We start from the raw sequence: 11655 nt of genomic DNA, 5'->3' as shown, positions 1-11655 counted from the left end.
GATTCTGAGCAATAAAAATAAATTCTTGATCGAATCCATGACTAATAAGGTAACATAAACTGTATATATTTTTTCTTTTGGTGAAGGTAACATAAACTGTATGGAAAGCCAAAATAATGAAAGAACTAACTCAAAAACAGAACTCTAGCTAAACCAATGAAGTCCTGTTTTCCTATAGTCTACCCATAAACCAATGGGTTCAAAGCACCAACACATGTGTAACCCAACCCAGTTTGATATACATGATCTGCTGTGAGCCCTTCCTCTTTGATTGGCAGGTTGATGACTTGCAGAAACATTGACTGAACTCGGTAAGGGACCCAGTAGTTTCTTGAGAAGGTGAAGGAGATTGGCAAATCTTTGTAAATAGTTGAATTATATCAGAGTCTTATTGCCAGTTTACTGTCTATTTCTATCAGAGATGCCAAGAGCAGGTTTTGGTTTATCCTCATGGTGGTGTTGGAGATAGGTCGACCAATCTGTTGGCCCTTTCATATCATTGGTGATCAATTGTCAGTGACAAGCTGGGGAAGCTTGTGAACAGTTTTATGTTCTGGGTTGCAGTGAATTCTCAAGGCTCAGTTTGTATATGAAAGAACATATTTTTGACTGAAAATTGCACAGAAACAAACTCCATAGTATGGTTGGTTCTTCCCTTAATTTTGCTTAAAAACTCTCCTTTGTGTTGTACAATAAAATGAACAAGTGGCAAATAATTATAGAACCATCTTCACGACTTTTATCTACAAAATCCCACAATTCTATGTAATCTAATACGTTTATTTTTCAGAGCAATATTAACTCTGATAAGTTAATTAAAGTAAATAAAAAAAGTTATAAAGACATTTTAATCATAAAAATAATTAAATTAATAAAAATCATTTGGTCATTAATGTAATATGTTTGGTCTTTTTTGGATATTATAGGGGAGGTAAACGTAGAATTTTACATTTTTTTTTAAATCAAAAGTGATTTAGAGTAAACCTTAAGAGGATCAAAATTTAATCAAAATTACTCCTTATGATGTTCATTGTTGTGATAAGAGTATCAACTTGGAAGTCAAAGTTGATTAAGAGACAAATTCGATGTTGAAGGTTTCGGCACAAATTAAGTTTAGGGGGGTAATTTTCTTACATAATCTTACCTCAGCTTCTTCTTACTAAGAGGTTATTTCAATACTTTGACCTTAGACTACAATAATAGTCTGCTGACATGATTAATATCTTCTTATTCACATCTTTGTGGATGTATTTTTAGCACAGTGGTGGCAACCACCTATGTAGATTCAAGAAGTCCAAGAAAGTCGTGGGTTCAAACTTTTGTCTAAATGGTGTAAATGGATAACCGATATCCGCTTCCGAATTCACATCCGCATCCTTTTAGGGGTAACTTTGATATATCCATTTTTTACCAGTTATTATCAATCCAATAAAATTATTTGATTAAGTTACTTATTTGAATTTGTTTTATTATTTTTATAGACTTTTTACTTGAGATACGTGACTATTTTGTTAGATTCTCTACTAAAAAAAATACCAAAGTTATTAAATTCTAAAATTTCAAACCTAACCCTCACAAATAAAAGGGTAAAGACGTCAACTGGGTAGTCAAAAAATTGTATTAATCTGAAAACCGATAGAATATTATTTGAATTCGTCCAATATAACAGAATGTGGATATCATATTACCACTATCCGATCCGTTTACGTACCCCTACTTCCGTCCTTACCACACCTTTCCCCCCAAGTTGCTACCCCTTTGCCCCCAAGTTGCTATTATTGATTTGAGTATACATATTATTTCCTGGACCAAACCGGAAAAACAAAACCGGTTTCATTGATAACCTGCAAATTGGGTTCGAGTCGAAACCAGTATTAAGACCGAGTCGGAATCGGGTTCTCCATTTTTAGTTTCTCTTATTCCTGTGCTGCAGCTGCACAACGGCATCGGAGAAGGGAAGAACAATGGCGGAGCAGCTTAAAGAAGAGGAGAAGATCAACAATTATAAGTACAGTATCATAATCCCTACCTACAACGAACGTCTCAACATCGCCCTCATCGTCTATCTAGTCTTCAAACATCTCAGGTTCCTTCAATCCCGTTTCTCTTTATTCTTTCTACTTTTAATCGATCTATTTCGCGATCGCCAATTCTGAGTTAGGAGTCAGTTCCATTTGTTGATGATCTTGTGGTTAAGATGGATTTGAACTTTCTGAATCCTCCACAAAGAGTTTGATTGGTTTCTCATTATATTTGATTCCGATTGTTTTTTTTTCTTTTTATGACTAAAACCTCCAAAACGGATTCTGGGTTTTTTCTATTTGGAGTTGCAGGTTTCGTGGATAAAAAAGATTTGTGCTTTAGTTGCAATCAAACTGAATAAAGCCTGGCAGTAGGAATACCATAGATAAGGCACCCATGCTTAATTAATTGAGCTTCCCGAACCCTTCCGACTAGTTGGAACTGATCACATTACTTCTGCGGTTCTTCTCTGTTTAAGTTCAAGGTGTCCCATTAAATAGAATAGTATCATATAAATTCTATTATATATCATCTCTATTCCAATCCTGCCTTTCGACGATTATCTTGAATTATAATTATGGTTTGCCATGGCATTTCTCTGATAAAATTACTATTTATCAAAAACGATTATTCTGTAGGAGGGAATTAAAGGCTTCGGAAAGAATAACAGAAGAGGGAAATTTCTCTTTAATGCAGAACAAAAGAAGAAGGAGATTAATCTGATAACTCTATGGGTCAGATTTGAGCTTTTCTGGATTTTCTAGGGTAGGGTCTGATCGTGGATTTAATAATTAGGCGTTATTTGGGTTTTCCGTTATCAATGAATCTCCTGTCATTGCTAGAACTCAGTCACTGATTTTTCACGGTTGTTATCACAATTCCCAGAGAAAAACAATATTGAGGTATCTCGGGGTGGAAGGAAGAAGTAAATTATCGGTTATCACATATTTGGATACAAATTCAACAGACAGTATCTTGGACCCATGGAACTGGTTATGAGGTTTTCTTTATATTCAGTTATTAGGATTGCAAATGTGCTTTTTCACCTCCATGTGCTTGCTTGCACTTCTTTGTTATTTTCTTGGAGGGCAAGGATGGAGATTTCTTGCATGTGTATTTGTAGGTAGAAATGATGTTGAGTGCATCCTAGGCCATAGACTATTTTGTGCTTCTTAATGAATTTGACATCATGGCTCTGTTTGCATCATCCAGGGGTGTTGATTTTGAAATTATTGTTGTTGATGATGGGAGTCCTGATGGTACTCAAGAAGTTGTAAAACAGTTGCAGCAAGTGTATGGGGAGGATCGTATTGTGGGTATTTTAGTAATTTCGTCTTTTTGCTTTCTCTTTGATCTGTCTTTGGTTTGTTCAGGCTTCCAATAATTATTGCTAATCATTTTGCTTCGCAAATGCAGCTGTTAAGAGCGAGACCAAAGAAACTTGGTTTAGGTTTGTGCCTTTCCATTTCTGCTCTAACTAACAATATTGTGTTAGAGTTAGGCAATAATGTACTCTCTTGATTCAATTACAGGAACGGCTTATATCCATGGTCTGAAGCATGCATCTGGTGACTTTGTTGTAATTATGGATGCTGATCTATCCCACCATGTAAGTTTTATCTATTCTAAGTTAGATTCTGAAAAGTGTAATCTATTCTGGTAAGAAGGAAATGTTAGGTTCTTGTTTGGTGTTGTTCTTCTAGACCCCCGTGGAGAATGTGCAGGGATGGGTATTGATAATAGTTAAGCCAAAATTTGGCCATTTTGTGATAATCCCTACCATGTGATCTCTCTCATTCTTCTTATTAACTTTTTGTGTGCTTGACACTTTATCATGTTACTTTCAATAATTAAATTTTTTTTTTTTGACAGCCCAAGTACTTGCCAAGTTTCATTAGGTAAGAACTTCACTTGAAAATGCGTCTTTTCTGGTTCTCCGGATAGAGATCATGTTTTAAATCCATGAAGTACTTTGAAGGTTGTCGTGAAATGTATATCCAGATTCTTCTTGTGCTTTTCAAAGGCATCTGGGTACATTTCTCTTTTTTATTTCTTGATTGACAAGTTAAAAATTTTAATAAACATTGAAGCAGACATAATGAAGTAAAAGTATAGGCTGGTAAATTAGACAGTGTAAATCAATTCACTGCCACTTGATTTTCAGGAAGCAGATGGAGACTGGTGCAAGTATAGTTACAGGCACCAGGTACGTTGCAGGTGGTGGCGTGCATGGATGGAACCTTATGCGCAAACTTACCAGTAGGGGAGCCAATGTACTTGCTCAAACATTCTTATGGCCTGGTGTATCAGATCTGACGGGATCTTTCCGGTATGTAACTGAACTAACAATTCCTTAATTACATTATAGTGTCAAACTTACAATTCTTGATTGTTTTAAAGGCTTTACCGGAGATCAGTCCTTGAAGATGTCATAAGTTCCGTCGTCAGTAAGGGGTACGTATTCCAGATGGAAATGATTGTCCGTGCCTCCAGAAAGGGGTACCATATCGAAGAGGTATGGTTTGTTATGACTCGAGCATGTCATGAAAATTTATTCAGGTTTTGTTAGTCATATACTAAATAAAAGTGCTGATTACTTCCATTTACTCTAATATTCATCCTATAGTTACTCAATCTCCCAACACACTAAGCTAAGAATTTTTCTAATTCCCCTAGAATAATAAACTTACTACCTCTGTTTCCCATGGTTTTGTAATGACTCAAGCATGTCATGAAAATTTATTCTTGTCGTAGCACGTACAACTGTAAAGTGCTTAGCCACTCTTAACACGCTTAGACCGTGTCCTCTGGTTCCTTTGTCCTTAAAACCTCTTCCAGGTCTGCCACAACAAGAAATGCACACTGGTCCATCACATCATAACCATCTTTACCCTCCACTGTCTCGTGACACCTCCCTTCCCTATGTCATCTCCCAGGATTGCACCTTCCTAGTCTGGAGTTTTAGGTCCTGCTTCACTCTGCAGTCCTATATCTGTGTGGCAGCATCCAGATTGAACCGCTAAAAAATACTTCTTCTTTTTTGAGAGGGGGGGGGGGGGCTGGGGGGGTTCAACTCAGAAATGTACTTTGAGCAGTATGATCTGGATTGCAGCCTGCGCAGATGATATCTGCATGACTGCATAAACAATTCCTACTCTGCGTCCATTTCTTGGTCTTCAATACAAATCTTGAAGCCATAGTCCAGTCTACACTTCTGTAATTGGAGTTAAAGTTGCATTGGTTGGAAATTCTGAGCCTGATCTCAACCTCCATCAAGCAATGACGGGAGCATCTCCAAGCTCCATGAGGAATTATGTTGCCAGTGTCCAGGATCCATTTGTTCGTCAAGTGCTTTACCTGGTGATGATTATGTCTGAAGCCGTGGGTGATGGACCTTGGTCTGAAAACCGTGTGAGCACTAAACTGCCATCCCAACTTCACCAAGTAATTACCGACAAATTTCTTGTTTGATAAGCAGTTCTCAAGCATGTCCACTAGAGAGAAGGATCCGGCTAGGTGGGCTACATTTTGATAGACTAATAGAATCAAGCAGTAGATGGGGATCCAAAGGATGGCTCAATTTACAAACTTGGATTGCTGCCGCTGTTCCTTTTGGTATTCATTGGACACTTGCGATAATTACACACAGCTAGAAGTGTTAAACCAGCATCTCCATGGAAGTGACATAGTGGGGACATTGGCGTTGGGTTTGGGGGGAGGGCATGTAGTTGTGGTGATGGAGTGGTGAACATGGTACCAGATCTCACTCTTGAGGGCAATCTCACCCTTGAGAAAAAGCGAGATATGACTCGAGATCTGGTATTTTTCCTGGCCAACTCAAGTGAACTTGTGAGCCATCTCGGGGGTGGGGGGGTGGGTTTAAGGGTCAGGTTGGGTTCAGAGTTGGTACCTATTTTAGGCCTTTTGAACACATTGGTGGCCTTAGATTTGTAAGAAAAGAATCTTAAGTATGAGTTTAACTCAACTTAAGTTTGAAATCGACATGCTGCAGGAATGAACATAATTTCCTTTGCAATTTGGGCTTGGGCCCATGAATAGCTGTTGTGGCTTAGGGAAGCTGTCGATGAGAGGAGGCAAAAAATGAACTTAGGAAGTTGTCGGCGAGTTGGGAGGCGAGTCAAGTTGAGATCTTGACTTGTCTTCCTCGAGAAAGGTAACTTAAACATGTTGGGCGGACCGAGATCTCGACTTGACCAACATTTGGGTCTAGTTATTTCAATTCGAGGGTCTCACCAAAGGTCTTGTCACAAGATCTCAAAAAACCAAGATCTCGCTCCATGGTGGTGAACTCTGGGGGGGGGGGGGGAGGTGGTGCAAGGACTGGTGGGGGAGTGAAGGAGGTGTACTGGGCAGTGGAGGCTGGAAGGGTGGAACAGGGATGGGGAAGAGTGGGGAAGATGCAGAGAGCAGAGGTGGACTGCCAGAGAGGAAAGGGAGGGAAGCGACCAGGGTTAATTTGGAGTTTTGAAGATCAAGGGAGAAAAGGAGGTGAAAGTTTGCTTTAAGTGGGGATTTTTTTAATGGAGGTTTTGGGTAAGTGACTTTGAGTAGATATACTCCATGTATAACGGAGTGATAGAAATCTCTGCAAAATGGAAATATCAGGCATTTAAGTCCATTCAAAAAGGAAAACCTGCGATTTTTATAAGGCATAGGAGTTAACATTGACAGTGATAGTTCTCTTGGAACCATGACATGGCTAATATTTTGGGTGTCTAAGAAGCTTTTCTAATTTCAGTTGATTCCCCTCAAATCATTCTGATAAGCCAAGTCAGCTTTACTTCAACTAGACGGTTCAATATTCAGTATACAAAAGGAACTTTCTTATCCCAAATTATCATTTACCCAGAATATTCAGATGAGGCATTATTACAAGTTGCAAGGTTGCTTTTTCAGATCGCACTTAAAATTAAGAAACGTTGATGCTCCACTTTTTACCCTGTCTGGAGATGAGGTATAATTACAAGTTGCAAGCCTGCTTTTTTCAATAAATCACCGAATCTCAAGGAGGTCATGTTATCAGATGTATTATTAGGTTCCTGTTTGTTTTTATATGCCAATTTAGTTGCCTTTTGATCTTTTCATTACTCACCTAATAGATGCTCAAGCCTTTGATCCTTGTTTATAATTAATGATCGGACTTTTCTTTGTTAAATAGGTACCCATAACCTTTGTCGACAGGATTTTTGGCAGTTCAAAGCTCGGAGGGTCTGAAATTGTTGAATATCTAAAAGGCCTTGTCTATCTTCTGTTCACTACCTAAAATTTGGGTTGGAGATGATGATCCGGTTGTAGATTGTATTCCTCTGTGCAGAATAACCACTTCTAACTCTTGTTCCAGAGGCTTTTGACAAGAGGAAGGGATGATACTCGGATTCCAGTTTTGCAGTTAGTGTTATGCAGCAGAACTTTTAGATCCACTCCCCCCAGGCACTGAGCTGGTGTCTGAAACTGTTTAACAAAAATCAATAGTCCATTGAATTGTACATTTCTAGTTTTTTGAACTGCATGAGTTGGTTATCTTTTCACAATTTTGTATATGAGCCAAAACCATTGCTAGTTTTCTGCCTATACAATGTGTGCTCTGTGGCTGTCTACAGATTTAGATTTATGTTAAGAGTCTTTTTATTAATATGTGATGATTAAAGCATTGGGAGTGTTTGCCTGTGGTTTTATGCCAAAATGGGAGATAAGCAATGATGAGATACACAGGGAGTAATAGGTCTCCAAGCTACAGTGACTTGCAAGTCGAAGGAGAACACAAGTTCTCATATTTTCAGCAATGTCAGAAAGTTTTGCTGCATATGGCTCTAGATGAGCAGCATTTTCCTCCATGGTTCTCATGCAAGGCTTGGCTCATTTTATTTCCTCTGAAAAGATTAAGGTCATGCAAAAATGCATTTCTACAACCCAAGACCTTGACTCATCTTTGTTGAGCTTCCTCTAGAGTTCACTGCCCCTATCCAGAATTCACGTTTTCTAAATAGTTATGTCAGGTTTTAAAATTCATACGACTTTCAGATTTCTTGAAACTATTGGAAACCTTACCAGCCGAACTGTTGGAAGCAGCAATACAATCACCCCTTTATAATATCAGATCTTCTAAGAATGATCCTTTCTTCCTGTGTTAATCCTGGAAATGAAGTGCCTGTGTATATCTTTATCTACTAACAATTGGTCGAAGAACTGTGAAATGGAACTGTTCCCCCTACAACAAAACATGAGACTTGCTCTCAACCAGATGAAACACATTAAGGTGTGGGCTTCCAACTCGAAGCACGGACCTGTCAACCGTGATGGAGAACCCACCTGGGTTTCCTGCAGGTTGCACTCTTCATGGTTATTTGGATTCAGAAGGTTGGACTTCAATGGTTGAAGCTAGCAAATAGTTTAACAGATGGATGCTGCTGGAAGATGGCAACATCCTTGCCATGAAGGATGGGGCCATTGATATTCTTTTACCTTAATACTCGCCCTTTATTCTGTTTCAGCAACTTGAGTTTGATTCAACTCTTCCTTAGTTACAGAGACTGAATAGAATTTTAGTTCTGGTGTACAAAGTCTTAATGATTTCACAGATTGGAGTTGGCTACACATGCCAAGTGATGAGTACAAATTTTCCCATTTTAGTATTGATTTAAATTCACTTGCCTCACAAGAAGAGGATGAAAACCTGAATACCTCACCCAGGAACATTTGGTGGAAGCAAGATCACCAAGTCAAGCTGTGTGCAATGAGTTACATTCAAGGTTGAGACTGAGTCAGCTTCGCTACAGAGCTCTGATTGATATTTTAATTAACTATTCCTAGCTTCTGTTTCAAAGTCAGAGATCTAAGAATGCAAAACCAAAGCTAATTAACTTATTTCAGAGGGGAAATAAGTACTCTCATATTGTTCTCCCATACCAGGAACCTGCATATCACAATTTAACTTTTCAGGGAACAAATTATTCAGGATCTGTGTCTGAAAAAGGTTCTTCTATGTTTTCTGCTGCTCTTGAAACATCAGTTTGAGTTGCCTCCCTTGTTCTTCAGTCCGCATTTGTAAATTTCTCAGAATCTGACAGCAATGACGTGGATAAACAAATATTATGGTCTCTTGATGAAATATGTCCCAAGAAAGAAGAAGAAAGAACAGCCATGTAAGCATGAACACACCTCTAATTGTTCATGAAGATGCCTCTGTACGTCTAGTTGTTGCCGCAATGCTTCTGTGATCTGTATGCAACTATGAGAAAGGTGATAAGTTATAGTAAGCTTAGGTAGGTGTGCAGAGATTAGTGAATTTCTTAACTGAGAAAAATATTTGCCTTGAGACATCCAATGTGCATGCTTATTGACTAATATGTAATAGACTTAACTCCATATGAAACTTACGTTTTTGTATCAATTTGAGCTCTGTTGTTTGAACATGTTTTCCGGTCCAATTTTCCTGCAATAAAAACAGAAACAGATCCTGAATGATAGCAATAGAAGGGATTCAAACTTCCATACTCAGGTTTGTTACTTGAAATACAGAGGTCTAACTGACACAAGAAGCAAGTAAAATGTTTGAGGATATCACAATGCTGCATGTCTTAACTTCAGCATCAGCAAATTAGTTTCTCTAAGTGGAACCAAAAGAAAGACAAATGATTCATTGCCTAATTGGTGTGAATAACTTTTTAGCACTTATGCCTCTTCCAGCTTTCAACATCAAAGACATATAATTGGCTATTGACAGTCACAACTCAATTCCTGAATCTAATCATCTTCGGCGATCCAGAACGAAAGGAGATCTCACATGTGTGTAAGAACATGAAAATAGACTCACTGCTGAGCTCTCATTAGAGCTATATGAGAGAACCAGATGCTTTAGGCTGGCCAAAATCTTAGAGGTTCACCAGCCCATGCCCATTCTCAGCATTTTCAAAGAAAGTAATAAATGTTAGCAAATCTAATAAAATCAAATCCTTTCAGTAGCAAGAGATAAGCAAATCATTATAGATATACCTTCTGCAGATTCCGACATGCACTTGGCAGTTCGATATTTCTGTCAGGCAAAATAAAATATTCACTCATGTCCTCATAAACTCAATCATAATCAAGTTAAATATCCAATCTTGTGTACTTTGCTTAAAAATGGAGGGGAGGAGAAAACCAACCTGCAAATGGCTTTTCACATGGAATATAGTCAATCCTTCAGAGTTCATCAACCTCAGGATTCCCTTTGGAGTTGCCTCTGCACTCAAGAACATATATTATATCATTGGTAGCTCCTTCATTGACTTAAAAACATTTTGTTAACGTATCACTTACTCTCTGCACCTCCAAGACGATTCACAGATTCAACAAACCGCTCATGAAGATCTGGATTCCATCTAATCCGCGGTTTACTAGACGATGCTGCACCAGAAAAAACCTGACTGCCAGCAGTATAAGAAAACCCCCCTGAAGCAGGTCTTGGAGATTGCCTGTCTTGCTGAAGATGGAAGCTCGGCTGTGCTAGAGAAGGGAAGAATGGATTACAACCAACCTGTAAAAATGGAAAGCACAAATCAAATCCAGTTAGTTCTTCTCTATATTTCGCATGTAATTAAAGCCACAAGTCTTCTCTGACTGGGAAAAGAGAATTTATATCATGTTGGAGACTAGGAGAGAAGGGAAAGCAAAGAACTTACTCTAGAATTCTGACTTCTTTGAATAGGGACTGAGAGGGGCCTAATATCCAAGGTGGCTTCCTCACTTGCCAACTTATTTTGCAGAAGAGGGATATGGTCATTCCCTGGCAAATTTCTTGAGCAGATACCATTGGAGTCATCAAAAAATAGAGATTTCTGATTGCTATGCAATGATGGGAGTGCCATGACAGATTGCAAGGTATCCTTTGATTGAAGGCCAATATCACCATGCTTACTTGAGATAACAGAGAGGGGATCCTCATAAGGCTGTAATGATGGGATTGCTAGATCATAATTCTTGTGAAGCTGGGGGCTCCACAAGAGTGTGTCAACTTGGCACTGGCACTGTGGAAACTCTATGAAGTCTTCTGCTGCAGAAGTTGTTGATCCGAAATGACTGGAAATTGTTACAGCAGGATTAGCTCTCCTGTGGTTTGCCAGTACAGGTCCTTCTATAGCCAATGATGGAGATCGAAAACAAGCTCCGACATTCCAAGACTTCTGTAGAGAACCAAAACTTCCAGCAGAGCAATCAGCTAACAAAAATGGGTAATCTCCCAACCATCCATTGTTTGGTTCTTGGGACTCAATCATATGAGTGTTCATTTACAGGAAACCAGAATTTTGGGTACCTCTGAAATGGGAAATCTACAGAACACTGGACAGGATACTTCACTAGTACCTGGAACTGATCTTTAACTTTGTTCTATCTTAACCGACAGCAGCACTAAAAGAATGTTTGGTTTTGGTTGAATTCCCTCGGATGAGGACCACAGAAAAAACTCCTGTAAAATCAGAAAAGACAGTGAAGCAGAAAGGGAGATAAACATTTTATTCTTCTCATATTCTACAAGACTTCTGACATAAGATATTATTCAAATACATAACCCCCGGATCAACCTTCTATATTATTCCTAAGATGGATAGAGATGAAACAAAATCTTGATATACC

At 38.6% G+C, this 11655-nt stretch overlaps 1 protein-coding gene and 1 pseudogene across 2 annotated transcripts; one reads left to right on the top strand and one right to left on the bottom strand.

Moving 5' to 3' along the window:
• Positions 1-1921: 1921 nt before the first annotated feature.
• DPMS1 (Nucleotide-diphospho-sugar transferases superfamily protein) lies at positions 1922-8284 on the top strand. Its single transcript, XM_089138371.1, has 8 exons — positions 1922-2086; positions 3235-3334; positions 3439-3472; positions 3555-3631; positions 3895-3920; positions 4187-4351; positions 4423-4537; positions 7202-8284. The coding sequence occupies exons 1-8, from the start codon at positions 1965-1967 to the stop codon at positions 7304-7306; spliced, it is 744 nt and encodes a 247-aa protein (XP_088994497.1). The 5' UTR covers positions 1922-1964; the 3' UTR covers positions 7307-8284.
• Positions 8285-8899: 615 nt separating this feature from the next.
• On the bottom strand, positions 8900-11309 carry LOC149001456 (myb family transcription factor RLI1-like; annotated as a pseudogene). The gene is made up of 7 exons (XR_016170378.1): positions 10704-11309; positions 10342-10558; positions 10188-10264; positions 10036-10075; positions 9421-9475; positions 9202-9271; positions 8900-9103 (listed from the first exon to the last, which is right to left on the bottom strand). The product of XR_016170378.1 is annotated as a myb family transcription factor RLI1-like (transcript).
• Between the last annotated feature and the right edge of the window lie 346 nt (positions 11310-11655).

Source organism: Hakea prostrata, chromosome 10 (genome assembly GCF_041222555.1).
Source record: "Hakea prostrata isolate BN-2017 chromosome 10, UWA_Hpros_2, whole genome shotgun sequence".
Taxonomy (NCBI): domain Eukaryota; kingdom Viridiplantae; phylum Streptophyta; class Magnoliopsida; order Proteales; family Proteaceae; genus Hakea; species Hakea prostrata.
This window is presented reverse-complemented; position numbering and strand designations above follow the sequence as displayed.